The sequence below is a fragment of the Taudactylus pleione genome, unplaced genomic scaffold (assembly GCF_031769625.1).
Source record: "Taudactylus pleione unplaced genomic scaffold, aTauple2 ptg000433l, whole genome shotgun sequence".
Lineage (NCBI taxonomy): Eukaryota > Metazoa > Chordata > Amphibia > Anura > Myobatrachidae > Taudactylus > Taudactylus pleione.
In genome coordinates this window covers 485,371-501,902 of record NW_028284835.1, presented here as the reverse complement: position 1 = coordinate 501,902, position 16,532 = coordinate 485,371, and the positions used below count along the sequence as shown (strand labels likewise).

The window sequence follows — 16,532 nt, the reverse complement described above, 5'->3', positions numbered from 1 at the left end:
ACACGTAGGCTCAGCCGGGACACGTAGGCTCAGCCGGGACACGTAGGCTCAGCCGGGACACATAGCCGCAGCCCGGACACGTAGGAGCAGCCCGGACACGTAGGAACATGCTGAGCACATAGGCACTGGCCAGCGATATAGGCACATGCCTGACTCGTAAGCATATTCCAAACACACAGGCGATACCAGACACATAGACCTTTTGTTTCATGTATTAAACACACAGCGAAATATTGCAGGATAAACGTTACTGGGGACAGTACGTGTAATCTTCATAACATGGAGGATTGACATGAAGACAGAGAGTACACGATCACAACAAAGAGAGACTATACAGTGGTATCTTAAGGTACAGCGCCACCTCCGGATTAAGGGGGAGAGTGACAGGGGCAGTTGCTCTGGGGCCCCCACACAGGGTTGGTGTGACTGCCGAGAAAAAGTGTCCAGCGGCGCCTGTTCCCAGATGGGGGCGTCTGCGTTTTACTGTATGTAACAGCTCAGTCAGTGCAGCTGCGTTATACAGCGCAGAGCGGCTCCCGAGTCCCCTCACCAGCGTCACATGACACATCACAGCTGATCACTGACGTGGGGCCTCGGGAGCTGCTCTGCGCTGTATGCAGCTGCACTGACTGTGCTGAACATGGAGCTGTAACAGCCAGAATCACGAGTGGTGAGCAATCAGAGGGGGGGTAGACATTGTGTGGCTTGGAGGGGGCACCCACATCTTAGTTGCCCCAGGGCCCCACAAGCCTTAATCCGACCCTGCACCTACTGTTCCTTCAATATAGATTCTTAAATATTCTTAGCCTTCAGCTGTTATAACTTTTTATAGTTGTGGCAGGAATAGGAAATTTTGGGTAATGTGGGTTACATTTATAACAATAGTAAGTACCCTTATTTATGAAGATTGTACACTTCTTTGTATAAATTGCAAGAAACTTATTTAAGGCAAATGAAAGTTATTCGTTTATTTTTGTGACAAAAGATCACGCGAATATGCCCTTATTCCACCTATTTTTGCAAGACTCATATTTTGCTGTATATGTTTCTAGGTTGAAATGTGTAATGCGTCACATTCAGTTATTATATAATATGTACATTCAGTTATTATATAATATACATATTCAGTTATCATATAATATGCACATTCAGTTATTATATAATATGCACATTCAGTTATATGATATGCACATTCAGTTATTATATGATATGCACATTCAGTTATCATATAATATGCACATTCAGTTATCATATAACATGCACATTCAGTTATCATATAACATGCACATTCAGTTTTCATATAATATGCACATTCAGTTATTATATAATATGCACGTTCAATTATATGATATGCACATTCAGTTATCATATGATGTGCACATTCAATTATCATATAATATGCACATTCAGTTATTATATAATATGCACATTCAATTATCATATAATATGCACATTCAGTTATTATATGATGTGCACATTCAGTTATTATATGATATGCACATTCAGTTATTATATGATATGCACATTCAGTTATCATATAACATGCACATTCAGTTATCATATAATATGCCCACTGAATTATCATATGATATGCACATTCAGTTATCATATAATATGCACATTCAGTTATTATATAATATGCACACTCATTTATCATATAATATGCACATTCAGTTATCATATAATATGCACATTCAGTTATTATATAATATGCACATTCAGTTATCATATAATATGCACATTCAGTTATTATATAATATGCACACTCATCTTCAAAGACTCTATGCAAAAAAGGGTGAGCAGCAAAAACAATCTGTCAGACCCCTCTTTTCTGTAAGCTTTATCAGTGTGGGTGGTGGATAATTCAACACCATAAATTATCTGTCAGCCAATAGTTTTATTGCGGTCTCTTGAGTCATTTAGTATTGTGAATGGCTGTTAGGTCGTATACATTAGCCCATACCTGTATGTGGTATTTAAACCGTTTCTGTCTGTTCTGTTTGCACTAAATGTGGATCCTACCAGTAGAAAGGATCCCAGTTATCCCACTTACTGTAATACATTGATGGGTAAGGAGTGCTGTTCTATTTGCACACTTCAGTCTATTGGTCTCCGACGGTGATTTCCCAGTTGAAGATGTGCTGGTCGGGATCCTCAGCGAGATGTGTCCTAATCCTGAGCAGTTTATTATTATTATTATTACATTTTATTTATAGGGCGCCGCAAGTGGTCCGCAGCGCCGTACATACAGTAAAGGGTACACAGAACATTACATTACATTACAGTGACCAAAATATAAACTGAGCACAAGTAACAATTAGCAACACAATTCTCCATACACAGTACAGCTGGGAAAGTGAAGGCTGTAATAGAAGTGCTAGAGAAGAAGGCTGTGAGACAGTGGGGAGGAGGACCCTGCTCCTAGGAGCTTACAATCTAGGTGCTTGTCCCTGGGCCCTCGTCAAACAAGAAGGTGGTGTCGAAGCTGTATTAGTGGCTGAGACGGAATCAACGTAAAAATTAGCGTGCGCGACGCCATCTTGCGAATGGCAGATAGACTCCATCTTAAAAATAAGAATCTGCAAGACGCCATTTTGCGAGCAGCGCCATTTTAAGTTACAACTCACGAGCTAAGTACAGATAGCAATGTTTTTGTTAATCTACCAAAAACAACTAGAAAAACAGCCTCCTGAGAAAAGTAAATAGAATAGACAATACACCAGAATACTGTGAGTGTTGTGGCAATTGTAATATAACCCAGACATTGATCTACACAATTGAATTTGTCTGAATCCTAAACAGGTTTTAGTCTCACTCTCAGACAGAATGGCCCCCCGGCTTCACAGCTGGGGGTCTCCACCTTGTTTGAGAAGTGAAGCTCACTGTCCATAACACATTTGCATTACAGTTTGAAATTGTTAGTAAGGAATGAGATATGTGTGTGTATATGTATGTATGTATGTATATGTATATATATATATATATATATATATATGTGTTAAGTCCATCATAGATAGAATCTCATGCATAAACACCGCACATTCCGCACAGTTGCGCTGCTAACATGACGCTCAGTAGCGAATGCACATTATCCTGCATGAGAACGCTGTTTATTAGCTGCATGCGTGCACATCTGCCCCAAATCAGATAAACCTAACTAGCGTCTTTTCCCATATCCCTAATACTTACATAATGCACACTTACACAAAAGGTTCCATAGCTATAAAGTAAAGATCCAAGTTTTATTCATTTATTAGGAATGCTGTGAAATAAAGACTATTTTGGTATCTAAGGTTTAATACGTGATAAGTAAGCCGTGTTTGATATTATACTGATCCGCAGTTTATCCACAGCTCTCCGGTATCATCTGTGTGAAGATCGGAACATGCGTTCGCAACTTATGGACCGTAAAGACATAAAGAACCAAAATGTACTTTGTAAAACCAACAGCCTAGATTTGCATGAGGCGGGAAAACGAAGGCAGCCAGCTGTTGGAGGCTGGACTGTGGCCATTTGAATCAACCTGTTAAATGCCCTGTAACAAATGCACCCGCGCTGGGAACCAATGGTATCAGCAACAAACTCCTCTATTGTGTTGTCTATTTCTGGGGGGGTATAAATATGTGTGCTCTGATCCTGGGTTTCTAGTCTATTCTGCTGATTGCTGATTGACGGAGGTCTCTTGCTGATGCCGGAATCTGGTCCCAGAGCGCTTGCGTATGTATGACTGTATCTTGGGTCTGTATAATTCTTTGTGCTAAATTGTACTTAGATCACAGCGTGTAACTGACTGTACTTTACTTGAATAATACTTTGTGCTTTGGACACATGTTCAAGGTCTAAAGTCTTTATTTTACTGTTTGACTGCGTACGCAAATAGCGTAAATTTTAGAGGTTTATAGGCAGGATTTAGAAGGTATAGGTAGGTGCGTATAGAGGTTGAAATTCAATATCCTTAGTGGGAATAGGGGGCGTGGCCTGGCTGCCGAGGAGAGTGGACGTGCTCCACTACAGCTCCCGCAGACGGGCTGTAATTAAAAGATTAGCGGGAGTCCTCCCTACCTCACAAGCAGCACAATACTGCCTAGCGTGTCCCCGGTTGGCTGGTTCTCTCCCGCTATCTTCCGTGACTCTCGGCAGCTCGCCTTCCGGACGGAGGCCTGTGGCACGGTGAAGCCACGGCCTCGATTTGGATACCCCGGCTGCCGGACTCCAGCTATATACCGCGGCTGGCGACTTTTACCTCCTTCCGCCACGTGGCCTACAGGACACTGCTGACAGCTGCCCCTGCCCTCCGGTCTCAATACAGGGCCAAGGAGACGCTCTAGACCTGGCTAGTTGGGAACATCAGGGTCACGGGGTGTTCTAGTGCCCGCCCGTCCGCCATCTTGGCTTCTGCAGGGGGTTCTGGGGTGAATGGGATGTCCTGAGCCCATACCTCCCTCCCTGATTAAGGTGTTCTTTTGGGGGCAGCCAGGCAGAGAAGACCTGTTTCATTGCAGTCCCTCTGAAATCCCTCTGAATTGGCGTAATATCGCTGTCTCAGCTGATTCAGGGGACATCATCTCCTACCCCTGGCTCCCAGACAATCTGCTGGTCGCCCTGGACAGAGAGTACTCTCCTGTAATCTGGGGAATAATCAACACCTTGGGCTGGGGATTTCCATGATCCTGAGGACCTTCTCTACAACCTTGAATCAACATCTATAGTGAGTACTTATCTCTGACAAAACCCCATAGGGAGCTCTCTTGTGCTGTTTTTTCTTGCTAAAATCTACCTCTCGGGTTGACTGTGGGACTTGTAGTGCCACAGTTTTGTTGCTTTTCCCTGAGGATGCTGTAGTTACAAGATTCATCTACCTCACTGTCCGCTCTGAAGCAATCTACCATCAGAGGTCACCCACTTTCCAGTCACACTATATTGTTATTTACTATAACTCAGAAGAGTGAGTACAGTCATCATACGCTGAAAAGAAAAAAAGAAAAAAAATTAATTATATAAAAAGAGATATTGCTGAACTCTGGTGGGCGAGTATACATTGACATATCACTAAACTTCCGTGAGAGTCCTGGTGAGTGGCGGTGAGCCTCCATCCTTCCTACGCACTCCCGGAACACCGGACTCAGAGCCCAATAGCAAGGGCACCGACTGACTTTACTCAATTACGTCACAGTCAGACGGTACTATGGATCGACGTGGTCAAAACACCTAGAGGTCCTAGGGGACATCAGACGGGAAAGGGCAGGGGAAAGGAGGCTCCTTCGGCTGCCTCCCCGACTTCCCAGACGGCTAGTTCGGGAAATAGCCCTTAGGATCCAGAATCAGATGTTGGGACCAATAATATTGCTGGCTCCTTTACAACACATGAGATTACCAACATTTTAGCCACATTATTGGATCAAAAATTAGCTCCATTGAAAGACTCTTTAGACTCAGCCTTGACACAATTGACGCAACATGACCAGCATATTTCAGAAGCGGCACAGAGAATTTCGGACCTGGAAGATGAGCTTGTTGTACTTAAAGCCGATCTATCAACCCAGGAAAAGACAACAGTTTCCATGCAGGATAAGTTGGAAGACCTTGAAAATATAAATAGAAGGAATAATGTACGTATTATTGGTCTCCCTGAGTCTATCAAAAATAATGCATTGATGGTGCTTGTTTCTGAATGGTTGCCTCGTGAACTACAGAGTATTCCAGAGATGGGAGTGCTGTTGGTGGAGCGTGTTCACCGTATTGGCCCAGACAGACAAAATACCAGAAACAGACCACGGCCAGTCATTATGAGAGCCGGTGCTTCGAGGACAAATTATGGAATATGTGGCCAGGAGACGTAAACTGCTAACCTCTAAACTAGATACATCTACTAAACACTTAACCGAAACATATGATTCACTCATTTTGAATGAGACACCTGGAAATAGAGTTATGTGGAAGCTAAAACTGAATATGATCTTTTGTGTGAAGAACGCACCCAATATTCACATAATCAACGTAACAAATTTTTTAGAGGATGCAATAAATCGGGTAGATTACTGGCTAAGTTAGTCAAAGCTCATAATATATCTTCGCATATTCTTCAACTACAGAATAATTTGGGTGCTTATGTTAATGGCTCATCTGATATTTCGGAACAGTTTCAACAATATTATAAACAATTATACACAGTGCCCCCTGAATCTCCTGCATTAGCTACGATGTTTTTGAGAGAGGCAGGTTTACCAATTTTAACAGAGGAGGAAAGAGAATCTTTAGTAGAACCGGTAATGGAGCTGGAACTGTTACCATTAATTTACACATTATCTAAAGGCAAGACTTCAGGACCTGATGGTTTTGGAGCAGAATATTATCAGATTCTTTCCACTCAATGCCACATCTACTATCCTTGTTTAATGCTATTATTGGAGGGAAAGCCCCACCAGATGGTTTTAATGAGGCTAGAATTATAGTATTGCCAAAACCTGGAAATACAGGTTCAGGGTCAAAACCTGGAAACTACATTGGTTCAGTCCTATAGACCCATCTCGCTACTGAACCAGGATTTAAAATTGTTCACTAACTTATTAGCTCAGCGACTTCAAAACATTCTTCCCAGAATACTCCATCCAGCACAAACTGGATTTGGTAAGGGTCGTACATCAGTACATAATGTGCGCCTGTTGATAGCAGCTTTGACACGTGCTAAACAAATAAATAATAGGGGCTATGATAGTTAGCTGTGATGCCGATAAGGCGTTCGATCGCGTTTCCTGGTCACATATATCACGTATCCTACACCTTCAGCAATTTGGAGCTGGATTTATTAATATTTTTCGGTTACTTTACACACGCCCCACAGCCTTCCTGACAGTTAATGGATGGAATTATTCTCCTTTTTATTTATCAAGAGGTACACGCCAGGGATGCCCTTTATCCCCATTGCTTTTTGATCTTGCCCTAGATCCTTTAATACGCACATTTATTAAAAACGATCGTGGAAAGGAATTTTATTGGGAAATCGTACGCTCAAGGTGTCAGCATTTGCAGACAACCTTCTTTTATATTTTAGTGAATGAAAGAGGGTTTTTCCCTCATTAATAAAAATACTAGAAGATTTCCATGACATCTCAGGCTTTCTGGTGAATTTTAATAAGACGGAAGCTTTGGCACTGTATGCTGATGCCAGACTGGGATGGGGAGACCAATTTCCCTTTCGCTGGGCTCAGGGTCATCTAACATATCTGGGCTTAAGATTTCCGAATAGGTCGGAAAATTTATATTCCGCTAATATTGCGCTTTCTATTCAACAGATGCTACAAGAGTTTGAAAAATGGAAACATCTGTCTTTATCTTTTCTGGGCAGATGCCAGTTATATAAAATTACTTCTTTCCCCAGATTACTATATCCACTCCAGATGCTTCCTTTTCTTCTAACAAAAAATAATGTTAAAATAATTAATGGAGCTCTATCTAAATTCATTTGGGCTGGCAAACGCCCCAGAATTTCGTTATTAAAGTTACAACAACCACTATCACTTGGAAGGGTGAATCTGCCGTGTGCACAGGATTATGCTATAGCAGCCAACTATAGATACATCCTGGATTGGATAGGGAATAGCAGTTATTTTGCTCATAGGGAATTAGACCAGGCCTTTAGTCCTGAATGTAATTTTGGTCAGCTTATTGCATACTCCACCCTTACACATTGATCCAGTTATTAAACTTAGGGCCTGATTCAGACCCGCTCGCGAGCGCTGAGCCGTCGCTATGGGTCTCGCTACAAAGGGGGCGTGCTGTCGATGGTCAGTGACAGCACGCCCCCTTTGGGGGGCTTGCCGGGGGCGTGGCTGCCCAGACAGAGGCGTTCCCATGGGAACACCTACCGTCTGGGGCGGGCCCCACTGACATCTCAAGTAATGTCAGTAGGAGTGCTCTCGGCTCTGATAGAGCCAAAATCACTCCAGGGCTTGCGGCAGACGAGACCCTACCACAAGGGTCTCGTCGCAAGCCCGATGGTCGCGATGGTCTTGACAATCGCGACCATCATTTTGGCTGCTCGCTATAGCTGTGGGTGGTCACCCACAGCTGTGCGAGCGGCCAGGAGGCCGCTCCAAAAAGTAAGAGGGACGGCCCTGATTCAGAGCGAGCGCTCTGTCAGAGTGTCCGGCTCTGAATCAGGGCCTTAAACTTAATCTTTCACACACGAGGTCTTTGTTTAAAACAATTTTTTCTGATATTACTTTACAAGATTATATATCCACAAAGGTTTTCAGGGACTGGAATCTCCGGGGACTTAGTTTGGTTTATCAATTTTTAGATGAAGATTGCTCTACAGTATTGTCTTTATCTACACTCAAAGAGCGTTATCCCAATATTAATTTTCTAGTGTTTGCATATTTTCAAGTAAGAAGTTATATTTTAAAAGCATTGGCCCTCATTCAGAGCCGTACGCTCTGAGCAGAGCGCACGCTCTGAATGAGGGCCGCCCTCCATAATTATGGAGCGTCCTCCTGGACGCTCGTATAGCTGTGGGTCACCACCCACAGCCTATACGAGCGTGCAGTTTGATGGCCGCGATGGTCTTGACCATCGCCACTGCGAGCCGGAGTCTGCGGTTGAGTTTTTCAACCGCAAGGCCCGGAGTGATTTTGGCTCTATCAGAGCCAAAATCACTCCCACTGACATCACTAGTGATGTCAGTGGGCCGGCTTCTGACGGTAGGCGTTCCCTTGGGAACGCCCCCGTCAGGGAGGCACGCCCCCGGCACGCCCACCAAAGGGGACGTGCTGTCAATCAACATCGACAGCACGCCCCCTTTGATCAGACACGTCGTTGCGTCTGGCGCATGCGCACGACGGAGCTCCCTCCGTCGTGCGCATGCTCAGTGCAGACCATCGACCCACTTGCGAGCGGACAGCCGCTCGCGAGTGGGTCTGAATCAGGCCCATTGTCCCATCTTGATCAATTGGATAAAGTTAGTGCTTTGGATATTGTGGTGAGGAGTGGGAAGGGAAGGCCATGGTCTACTTCAATGCTTTGTGATTATATACGAAGACGGTTGGATCTTGCCAAAGTTGATACAGTTTTGGCCAAATGAAAAGATGAGTTTCCAGATTGAAACTTCAATATGTCATTACGTCCTGTACCACACTAAATAAGCAATTGGTATCTTCTTCATATGCTGAGATGCACTACAAAATATTACACAGAGCGTATTATACACCAAAACTTAGACGCTTAACGGGAACATCAGACAATTCTAATTGTTTCAAATGCTCAACACCCAATGCTGACATAGGCCCTGATTCAGACCCACTCGCGAGCGGCTGTCCGCTCGCAAGTGGGTCGATGGTCTGCATGCGCATGCGCACTACGGAGGGAGCTCCGTCGTGCGCATGCGCGAGACGCGACGAGCGAAGGACTTTCCTTCGCTCGGAGTGTCTCATCAAAGGGGGCGTGCTGTCGATGTTGATTGACAGCACGCCCCCTTTGGTGGGCGTGCCGGGGGCGTGCCTGCCAGACGGAGGCGTTCCCAAGGGAACGCCTACCGTCAGAAGCCGGCCCCACTGACATCACTAGTGATGTCAGTGGGAGTGATTTTGTCTCTGATAGAGCCAAAATCACTCCTGGCCTTGCGGTTGAGAAACTCAACCGCAGGCTTCTGCTCGCAGTGGCGATGGTCGCGATGGTCAAGACCATCGCGACCATCATCCTGCACGCTCGTATATGCTGTGGGTGGTGACCCACAGCTATACGAGCGTCCAGGAGGACGCTCCATATTTATGGAGGTGGGCCCTGATTCAGAGCGAGCGCTCTGGTCAGAGCGTCCGGCTCTGAATCAGGGCCATAGTGCATTGCTTGTGGTCCTGTGAGATTGTTCAGACATTTTGGAGAGAAGTACAGTCTTATATAAATAATATATTAAATATCCCCTTTGAGATATCTATGGCATGGGCGCTGTAGAACCATTATTCTACCTCAACTCAACCGAGAATATCGAGGGGAAAACGCTTATTATTAGCTAAAGTCGCGGGAACAGCAAAAAAAACTATCCTGTCACAGTGGATCGATTCTAATTCTATTCCCTTAATACTTATGTTACCAAGATTAATGTATCTTTATCAGATGGATTGGGTAGAAAGCTCACTTGATATTGAAAATAGTGCAAATTTTTTTTTTGAGATATGGCTACCTTATATCAGTACTCTATCTCCATCTATTAAAGAAAAGATACGTAAAGTAGTAATTATGACTACGTGGTATAATACGTAGATACTTGAGAAAAGCCACCCACCATTCTGAGGGTAAATTATATTGTTTATAGTTTATTATGTTGTGCGGGAGTCTTTTTGTACAATACAGTCACTATATGGTTCATGCTATTTTCTATGTATTATCTTTATAAGCTGCCTTATTCTTTTTTATAGCACTATGTCATTGATTTGTTATATTTATATGTTATATCGAGAAATGTACTCTCTGTTTAAACTGTGTAATAATAATAAAAATATTAATTTAAAAAAAAAGGTGGGAATATTTGCTCTACCGTGAGAGCGCTGAATTATTTTGCCCACTTCCAAGGTCACAACCACAGATATTGACCCTACGCGTTTCACCCGATGTAATCACAGGCTTAGCTGAGCTGTGATTGTGTACATTGTGTCGACTGATATACACCACCAAGGGTGATTTCTGGGGAAAGGAGGCAGGGGTAGTGCAATTCGGGATCTGAGAGGCAGGGTCTGCTGTCCTGGGGAAAACAGCTCCTGAGAATTTGGAAGTCTCCCGGATGTTCTGAGAGAGTGCAAGTTTGGGTCATACTGCTCATTTGCGTTATTACTGACTATTTAATCCCATTGTTTCCATAACTAAGCGCAGATGATGACTCTTGTCTCTCCCATGCAGAGCGTTATCACCTGTCCTATAAGATGGTCCGCACAGACAGCCGCTTAGTCCGAAGCATTCTTTCTGCACACGGCTTCCAGGAGGTGAGATCGACATGACACTATATTCATCCTGCGATAGGTCTGCCCTCTAGTGGTGGTAACATGATGTCGCCACTTCCTAGGTCAATGCAAATAGTAATGACTTCAACCTGATGTGGACAGGATCTCATATAAAGCCGCATCTCATGAGGAGCCTGGCCAGTTTCCAGAAAGTCAACCACTTCCCCAGGTAAGGGCAAGCCGCATCGGCACTGAACGGGCACATTTATAGGTACTAACTGCTGGGATGTATGTGCCGCGGCTAGCCAAGTAACCATGAGATTAGTACCGAATAGGGAAACTTTTTACTTTCTTCGCTGTTGGAAAACTTTACTTGTAGCTCCGGAATGTATCGGTCATGTTTGATAGAAAAATGTTACAAGTTCGTCTTCGATCAGTGTAGCAAAATAAAATGATGAAGTTGATGTTGTCAGCTGGCGCACCTCCGCACAGGAACATGCCTGGCGCTCTCCATACTGTCCTGAAGCCGTCACTTGTCACTGTGGATTTTGCGGGCGGTCACTGCTGTGCTAGTAATGGAACCTCTTTAGCCAATCACTGGTGGGGTATTCAGGGGACAATCCCGAAGTCTTCTGAGCTACATGGGGTGAGGGATCGGGCCATGCTGTGACTAGCGCTACTCGTTCTGTCATGTTGTATTACAGCGAGCGACGTACACTGCTCTCTCTGTCTTAGGTCCTATGAGCTGACCCGCAAAGATCGTCTCTACAAGAACGTGCAGCGCATGCAGCAAACCCACGGACTGCGGCACTTCAGCCTCCTGCCCCTCACCTACCTGCTGCCTGGGGAGTACCAGGACTTCTGCAGTAAGTGACGCAGCGCAGGAGCGGGTGACTGGTATTACCAGGGCCGTATACATGACAATATATTATAAAATCACTAAATCATGATTAATTGGCCAGTAGGTATCTCTGTCTATCTGTATGCCTGTCTCTGTCTATCTGTATGCCTGTCTCTGTCTATCTGTATGCCTGTCTCTGTCTATCTGTATGCCTGTCTCTGTCTGTCTGTATGCCTGTCTCTGTCTATCTGTATGCCTGTCTCTCTATTTGTATGCCTGTCTCTGTCTGTCTGTATGCCTGTCTCCGTCTATCTGTATGCCTGTCTCTGTGTATCTGTATGCCTGTCTCTGTGTATCTGTATGCCTGTCTCTGTCTATCTGTATGCCTGTCTCTGTCTATCTGTATGCCTGTCTCTGTCTATCTGTATGCCTGTCTCTGTCTGTCTGTATGCCTGTCTCTGTCTGTCTGCATGCCTGTCTCTGTCTATTTGTATGCCTGTCTCTGTCTATCTGTATGCCTGTCTCTGTCTATGTGTATGCCTGTCTCTGTCTATCTGTATGCCTGTCTCTGTCTATCTGTATGCCTGTCTCTGTCTGTCTGTATGCCTGTCTCTGTCTGTCTGTATGCCTGTCTCTGTCTATTTGTATGCCTGTCTCTGTCTATTTGTATGCCTGTCTTTGTCTATCTGTATGCCTGTCTCTGTCTATTTGTATGCCTGTCTCTGTCTATCTGTATGCCTGTCTCTGTCTGTCTGTATGCCTGCCTCTGTCTATCTGTATGCCTGTCTCTGTCTATCTGTATGCCTGTCTCTGTCTATCTGTATGCCTATCTCTGTCTATCTGTATGCCTGTCTCTGTCTGTCTGTATGCCTGTCTCTGTCTGTCTGTATGCCTGTCTCTGTCTATCTGTATGCCTGTCTCTGTCTATCTGTATGCCTGTCTCTGTATATCTGTATGCCTGTCTCTCTATTTGTATGCCTGTCTCTGTCTGTCTGTATGCCTGTCTCCGTCTATCTGTATGCCTGTCTCTGTGTATCTGTATGCCTGTCTCTGTCTATCTGTATGCCTGTCTCTGTCTATCTGTATGCCTGTCTCTGTCTATCTGTATGCCTGTCTCTGTCTATCTGTATGCCTGTCCCTGTCTCTGTCTGTCTGTATGCCTGTCTCTGTCTATCTGTATGCCTGTCTCTGTCTATCTGTATGCCTGTCTCTGTCTATCTGTATGCCTGTCTCTGTCTATCTGTATGGTTGTGTCTGTGTATGCATATAGTTTTTAGTTGTGTCTTAGTCTAAAGATGTAATTTACAACGTGCAGATTATCCGTTCAAAGGCCGATATGCGTCCACCTTGCACTTCAGTTGGCGCAGATGCATCTAGATCCTGCTCTTAGTTCTGTGACACCCCCTGACTGCCGGGGCCTGATGGGGAGACCATGTCTCGGTGTGCACTGGCTGAATGGGGAGTTGAGTGTAGTGAGGGTGTGTATGTGCTGACCACTGTGAGCTGTTCTGTGACTGACCTTCCTGTGTCCTGCTATAGATGCCTTCGCAAAGGACCGCGGCCCTTGGATTGTGAAGCCGGTGGCATCTTCCCGTGGACGTGGAGTTTATTTAATCAACTCTGTATGTACTGATTCCCTCCTACCTCCTCTCTCTCATCCTCCCTCCCTCTCTAACCTCTTCACCTCTGTCCCCCAACTCTGTATGTACTGATTCCCTCCTTTCTCCTCTCTCTCATCCTCCCTCCCTATCTAACCCACTTTATCTCTGTCCCCCCAACTCTGTATGTACTGATTCCCTCCTTTCTCCTCTCTCTCATCCTCCCTCCCTATCTAACCCTCTACACCGCTGTCCCCCCAACTCTGTATGTACTGATTCCCTCCTTTCTCCTCTCTCTCAACCTCCCTCCCTCTCTAACCCTCTTCACCTCTGTCCCCCAACTCTGTATGTACTGATTCCCTCCTGTCTCCTCTCTCTCGCTCTCTCTCTCTCTCTCTCATCCTCCCTCCCTCTCTAACCTCTTCACCTCTGACCCCAACTCTGTATGTACTGATTCCCTCCTTTCTCCTCTCTCTCTCCCTCTCTCTCTCATCCTTCCTCCCTCTCTAACCCTCTTCACCTCTGTCCCCCAACTCTGTATGTACTGATTCCCTCCTTTCTCCTCTCGCTCATCCTCCCTCCCTCTCTAACCTCTTCACCTCTGCCCCCCAACTTTGTATGTACTGATTCCCTCCTTTCTCCTCTCTCTCTCTCATTCTCCCTCTCTAACCCTCTTCACCTCTGCCCCCCCCAAGTCTGTATGTACTGATTCCCTCCTTTCTCCTCTCTCTCTCATCCTCCCTCCCTCTCTAACCCTCTTCACCTCTGTCCCCCAACTCTGTATGTACTGATTCCCTCCTTTCTCCTCTCGCTCATCCTCCCTCCCTCTCTAACCTCTTCACCTCTGCCCCCCAACTTTGTATGTACTGATTCCCTCCTTTCTCCTCTCTCTCTCTCATTCTCCCTCTCTAACCCTCTTCACCTCTGCCCCCCCCAAGTCTGTATGTACTGATTCCCTCCTTTCTCCTCTCTCTCTCATCCTCCCTCCCTCTCTAACCCTCTTCACCTCTGCCCCCTCAACTCTGTATGTACTGATTCCCTCCTTTCTCCTCTCTCTCATCCTCCCTCCCTCTCTAACCCTCTTCACCTCTGCCCCCCCAACTCTGTATGTACTGATTCCCTCCTTTCTCCTCTCTCTCTCATCCTCCCTCCCTCTCTAACCTCTTCACCTCTGTCCCCCCAACTCTGTATGTACTGATTCCCTCCTTTCTCCTCTCTCTCTCATCCTCCCTCCCTCTCTAACCCTCTTCACCTCTGTCCCCCCAACTCTGTATGTACTGATTCCCTCCTTTCTCCTCTCTCTCTCTCATCCTCCCTCCCTCACTAACCCTCTTCACCTCTGCCACCCCAACTCTGTGTGTACTGATTCCCTCCTTTCTCCTCTCTCTCTCATCCTCCCTCCCTCTCTTACCCTCTTCACATCTGTCCCCCAACTCTGTATGTACTGATTCCCTCCTTTCTCCTCTCTCTCTCATCCTCCCTCCCTCACTAACCCTCTTCACCTCTGCCCCCCCAACTCTGTGTGTACTGATTCCCTCCTTTCTCCTCTCTCTCTCATCCTCCCTCCCTCTCTAACCCTCTTCACCTCTGTCCCCCAACTCTGTGTGTACTGATTCCCTCCTTTCTCCTCTCTCTCTCATCCTCCCTCTCTAACCCTCTTCACCTCTGCCCCCCCAACTCTGTGTGTACTGATTCCCTCCTTTCTCCTCTCTCTCTCATCCTCCCTCCCTCTCTTACCCTCTTCACATCTGTCCCCCCAACTCTGTATGTACTGATTCCCTCCTTTCTCCTCTCTCTCTCATCCTCCCTCCCTCCCTCTCTAACCTCTTCACCTCTGTCCCCCCAACTCTGTATGTACTGATTCCCTCCTTTCTCCTCTCTCTTCCTCCTTCCATCTCTAACCCTCTTCACCTCTATCCCCCCAACTCTGTATGTACTGATTCCCTCCTTTCTCCTCTCTCTCTCATCCTCCCTCCCTCTCTAACCCTCTTCACCTCTGTCCCCCAACTCTGTATGTACTGATTCCCTCCTGTCTCCTCTCTCTCTCTCTCTCTCATCCTCCCTCCCTCTCTAACCCTCTTCACCGCTGTCCCCCCAACTCTGTATGTACTGATTCCCTCCTGTCTCCTCTCTCTCTCTCTCTCTCTCTCTCTCATCCTCCCTCCCTCTCTAACCCTCTTCACCTCTGCCCCCCCAACTCTGTGTGTACTGATTCCCTCCTTTCTCCTCTCTCTCTCATCCTCCCTCCCTCTCTAACCCTCTTCACCTCTGTCCCCCAACTCTGTATGTACTGATTCCCTCCTTTCTCCTCTCTCTCTCATCCTCCCTCCCTCACTAACCCTCTTCACCTCTGCCCCCCCAACTCTGTGTGTACTGATTCCCTCCTTTCTCCTCTCTCTCTCATCCTCCCTCCCTCTCTTACCCTCTTCACATCTGTCCCCCCAACTCTGTATGTACTGATTCCCTCCTTTCTCCTCACTCTCTCATCCTCCCTCCCTCCCTCTCTAACCCTCTTCACCTCTGCCCCCCAACTCTGTGTGTACTGATTCCCTCCTTTCTCCTCTCTCATCCTCCTTCCATCTCTAACCCTCTTCACCTCTATCCCCCCAACTCTGTATGTACTGATTCCCTCCTTTCTCCTCTCTCTCATCCTCCATCCCTCTCTAACCCTCTTCACCTCTGTCCCCCAACTCTGTATGTACTGATTCCCTCCTTTTTCCTCTCTCTCTCATCCTTCCTCCCTCTCTAACCCTCTTCACCTCTGTCCCCCAACTCTGTATGTACTGATTCCCTCCTGTCTCCTCTCTCTCTCTCTCTCTCTCTCATCCTCCCTCCCTCTCTAACCCTCTTCACCGCTGTCCCCCCAACTCTGTATGTACTGATTCGCTCCTTTCTCCTCTCTCTCATCCTCCATCCCTCTCTAACCCTCTTCAGCTCTGTCCCCCAACTCTGTATGTACTGATTCCCTCCTTTCTCCTCTCTCTCTCATCCTTCCTCCCTCTCTAACCCTCTTCACCTCTGTCCCCCAACTCTGTATGTACTGATTCCCTCCTATCTCCTCTCTCTCTCTCTCTCTCTCTCTCTCATCCTCCCTCCCTCTCTAACCTCTTCACCTCTGACCCCAACTCTGTATGTACTGATTCCCTCCTTTCTCCTCTCTCTCTC

General features: G+C 46.1%; 1 protein-coding gene across 1 annotated transcript in view; it reads left to right on the top strand.

Annotated features, from left to right (window-relative positions):
• TTLL5 (tubulin tyrosine ligase like 5) overlaps nucleotides 1-16,532 on the top strand; it is a 120,977-nt gene that overhangs the window by 12,227 nt on the left and 92,218 nt on the right. The window contains exons 3-6 of the mRNA XM_088447462.1: nucleotides 10,888-10,970; nucleotides 11,051-11,157; nucleotides 11,664-11,794; nucleotides 13,309-13,391. Coding sequence (XP_088303588.1) covers nucleotides 10,888-10,970; nucleotides 11,051-11,157; nucleotides 11,664-11,794; nucleotides 13,309-13,391 — 404 coding nt within the window. The remainder of the gene's footprint in view (nucleotides 1-10,887; nucleotides 10,971-11,050; nucleotides 11,158-11,663; nucleotides 11,795-13,308; nucleotides 13,392-16,532) is intronic.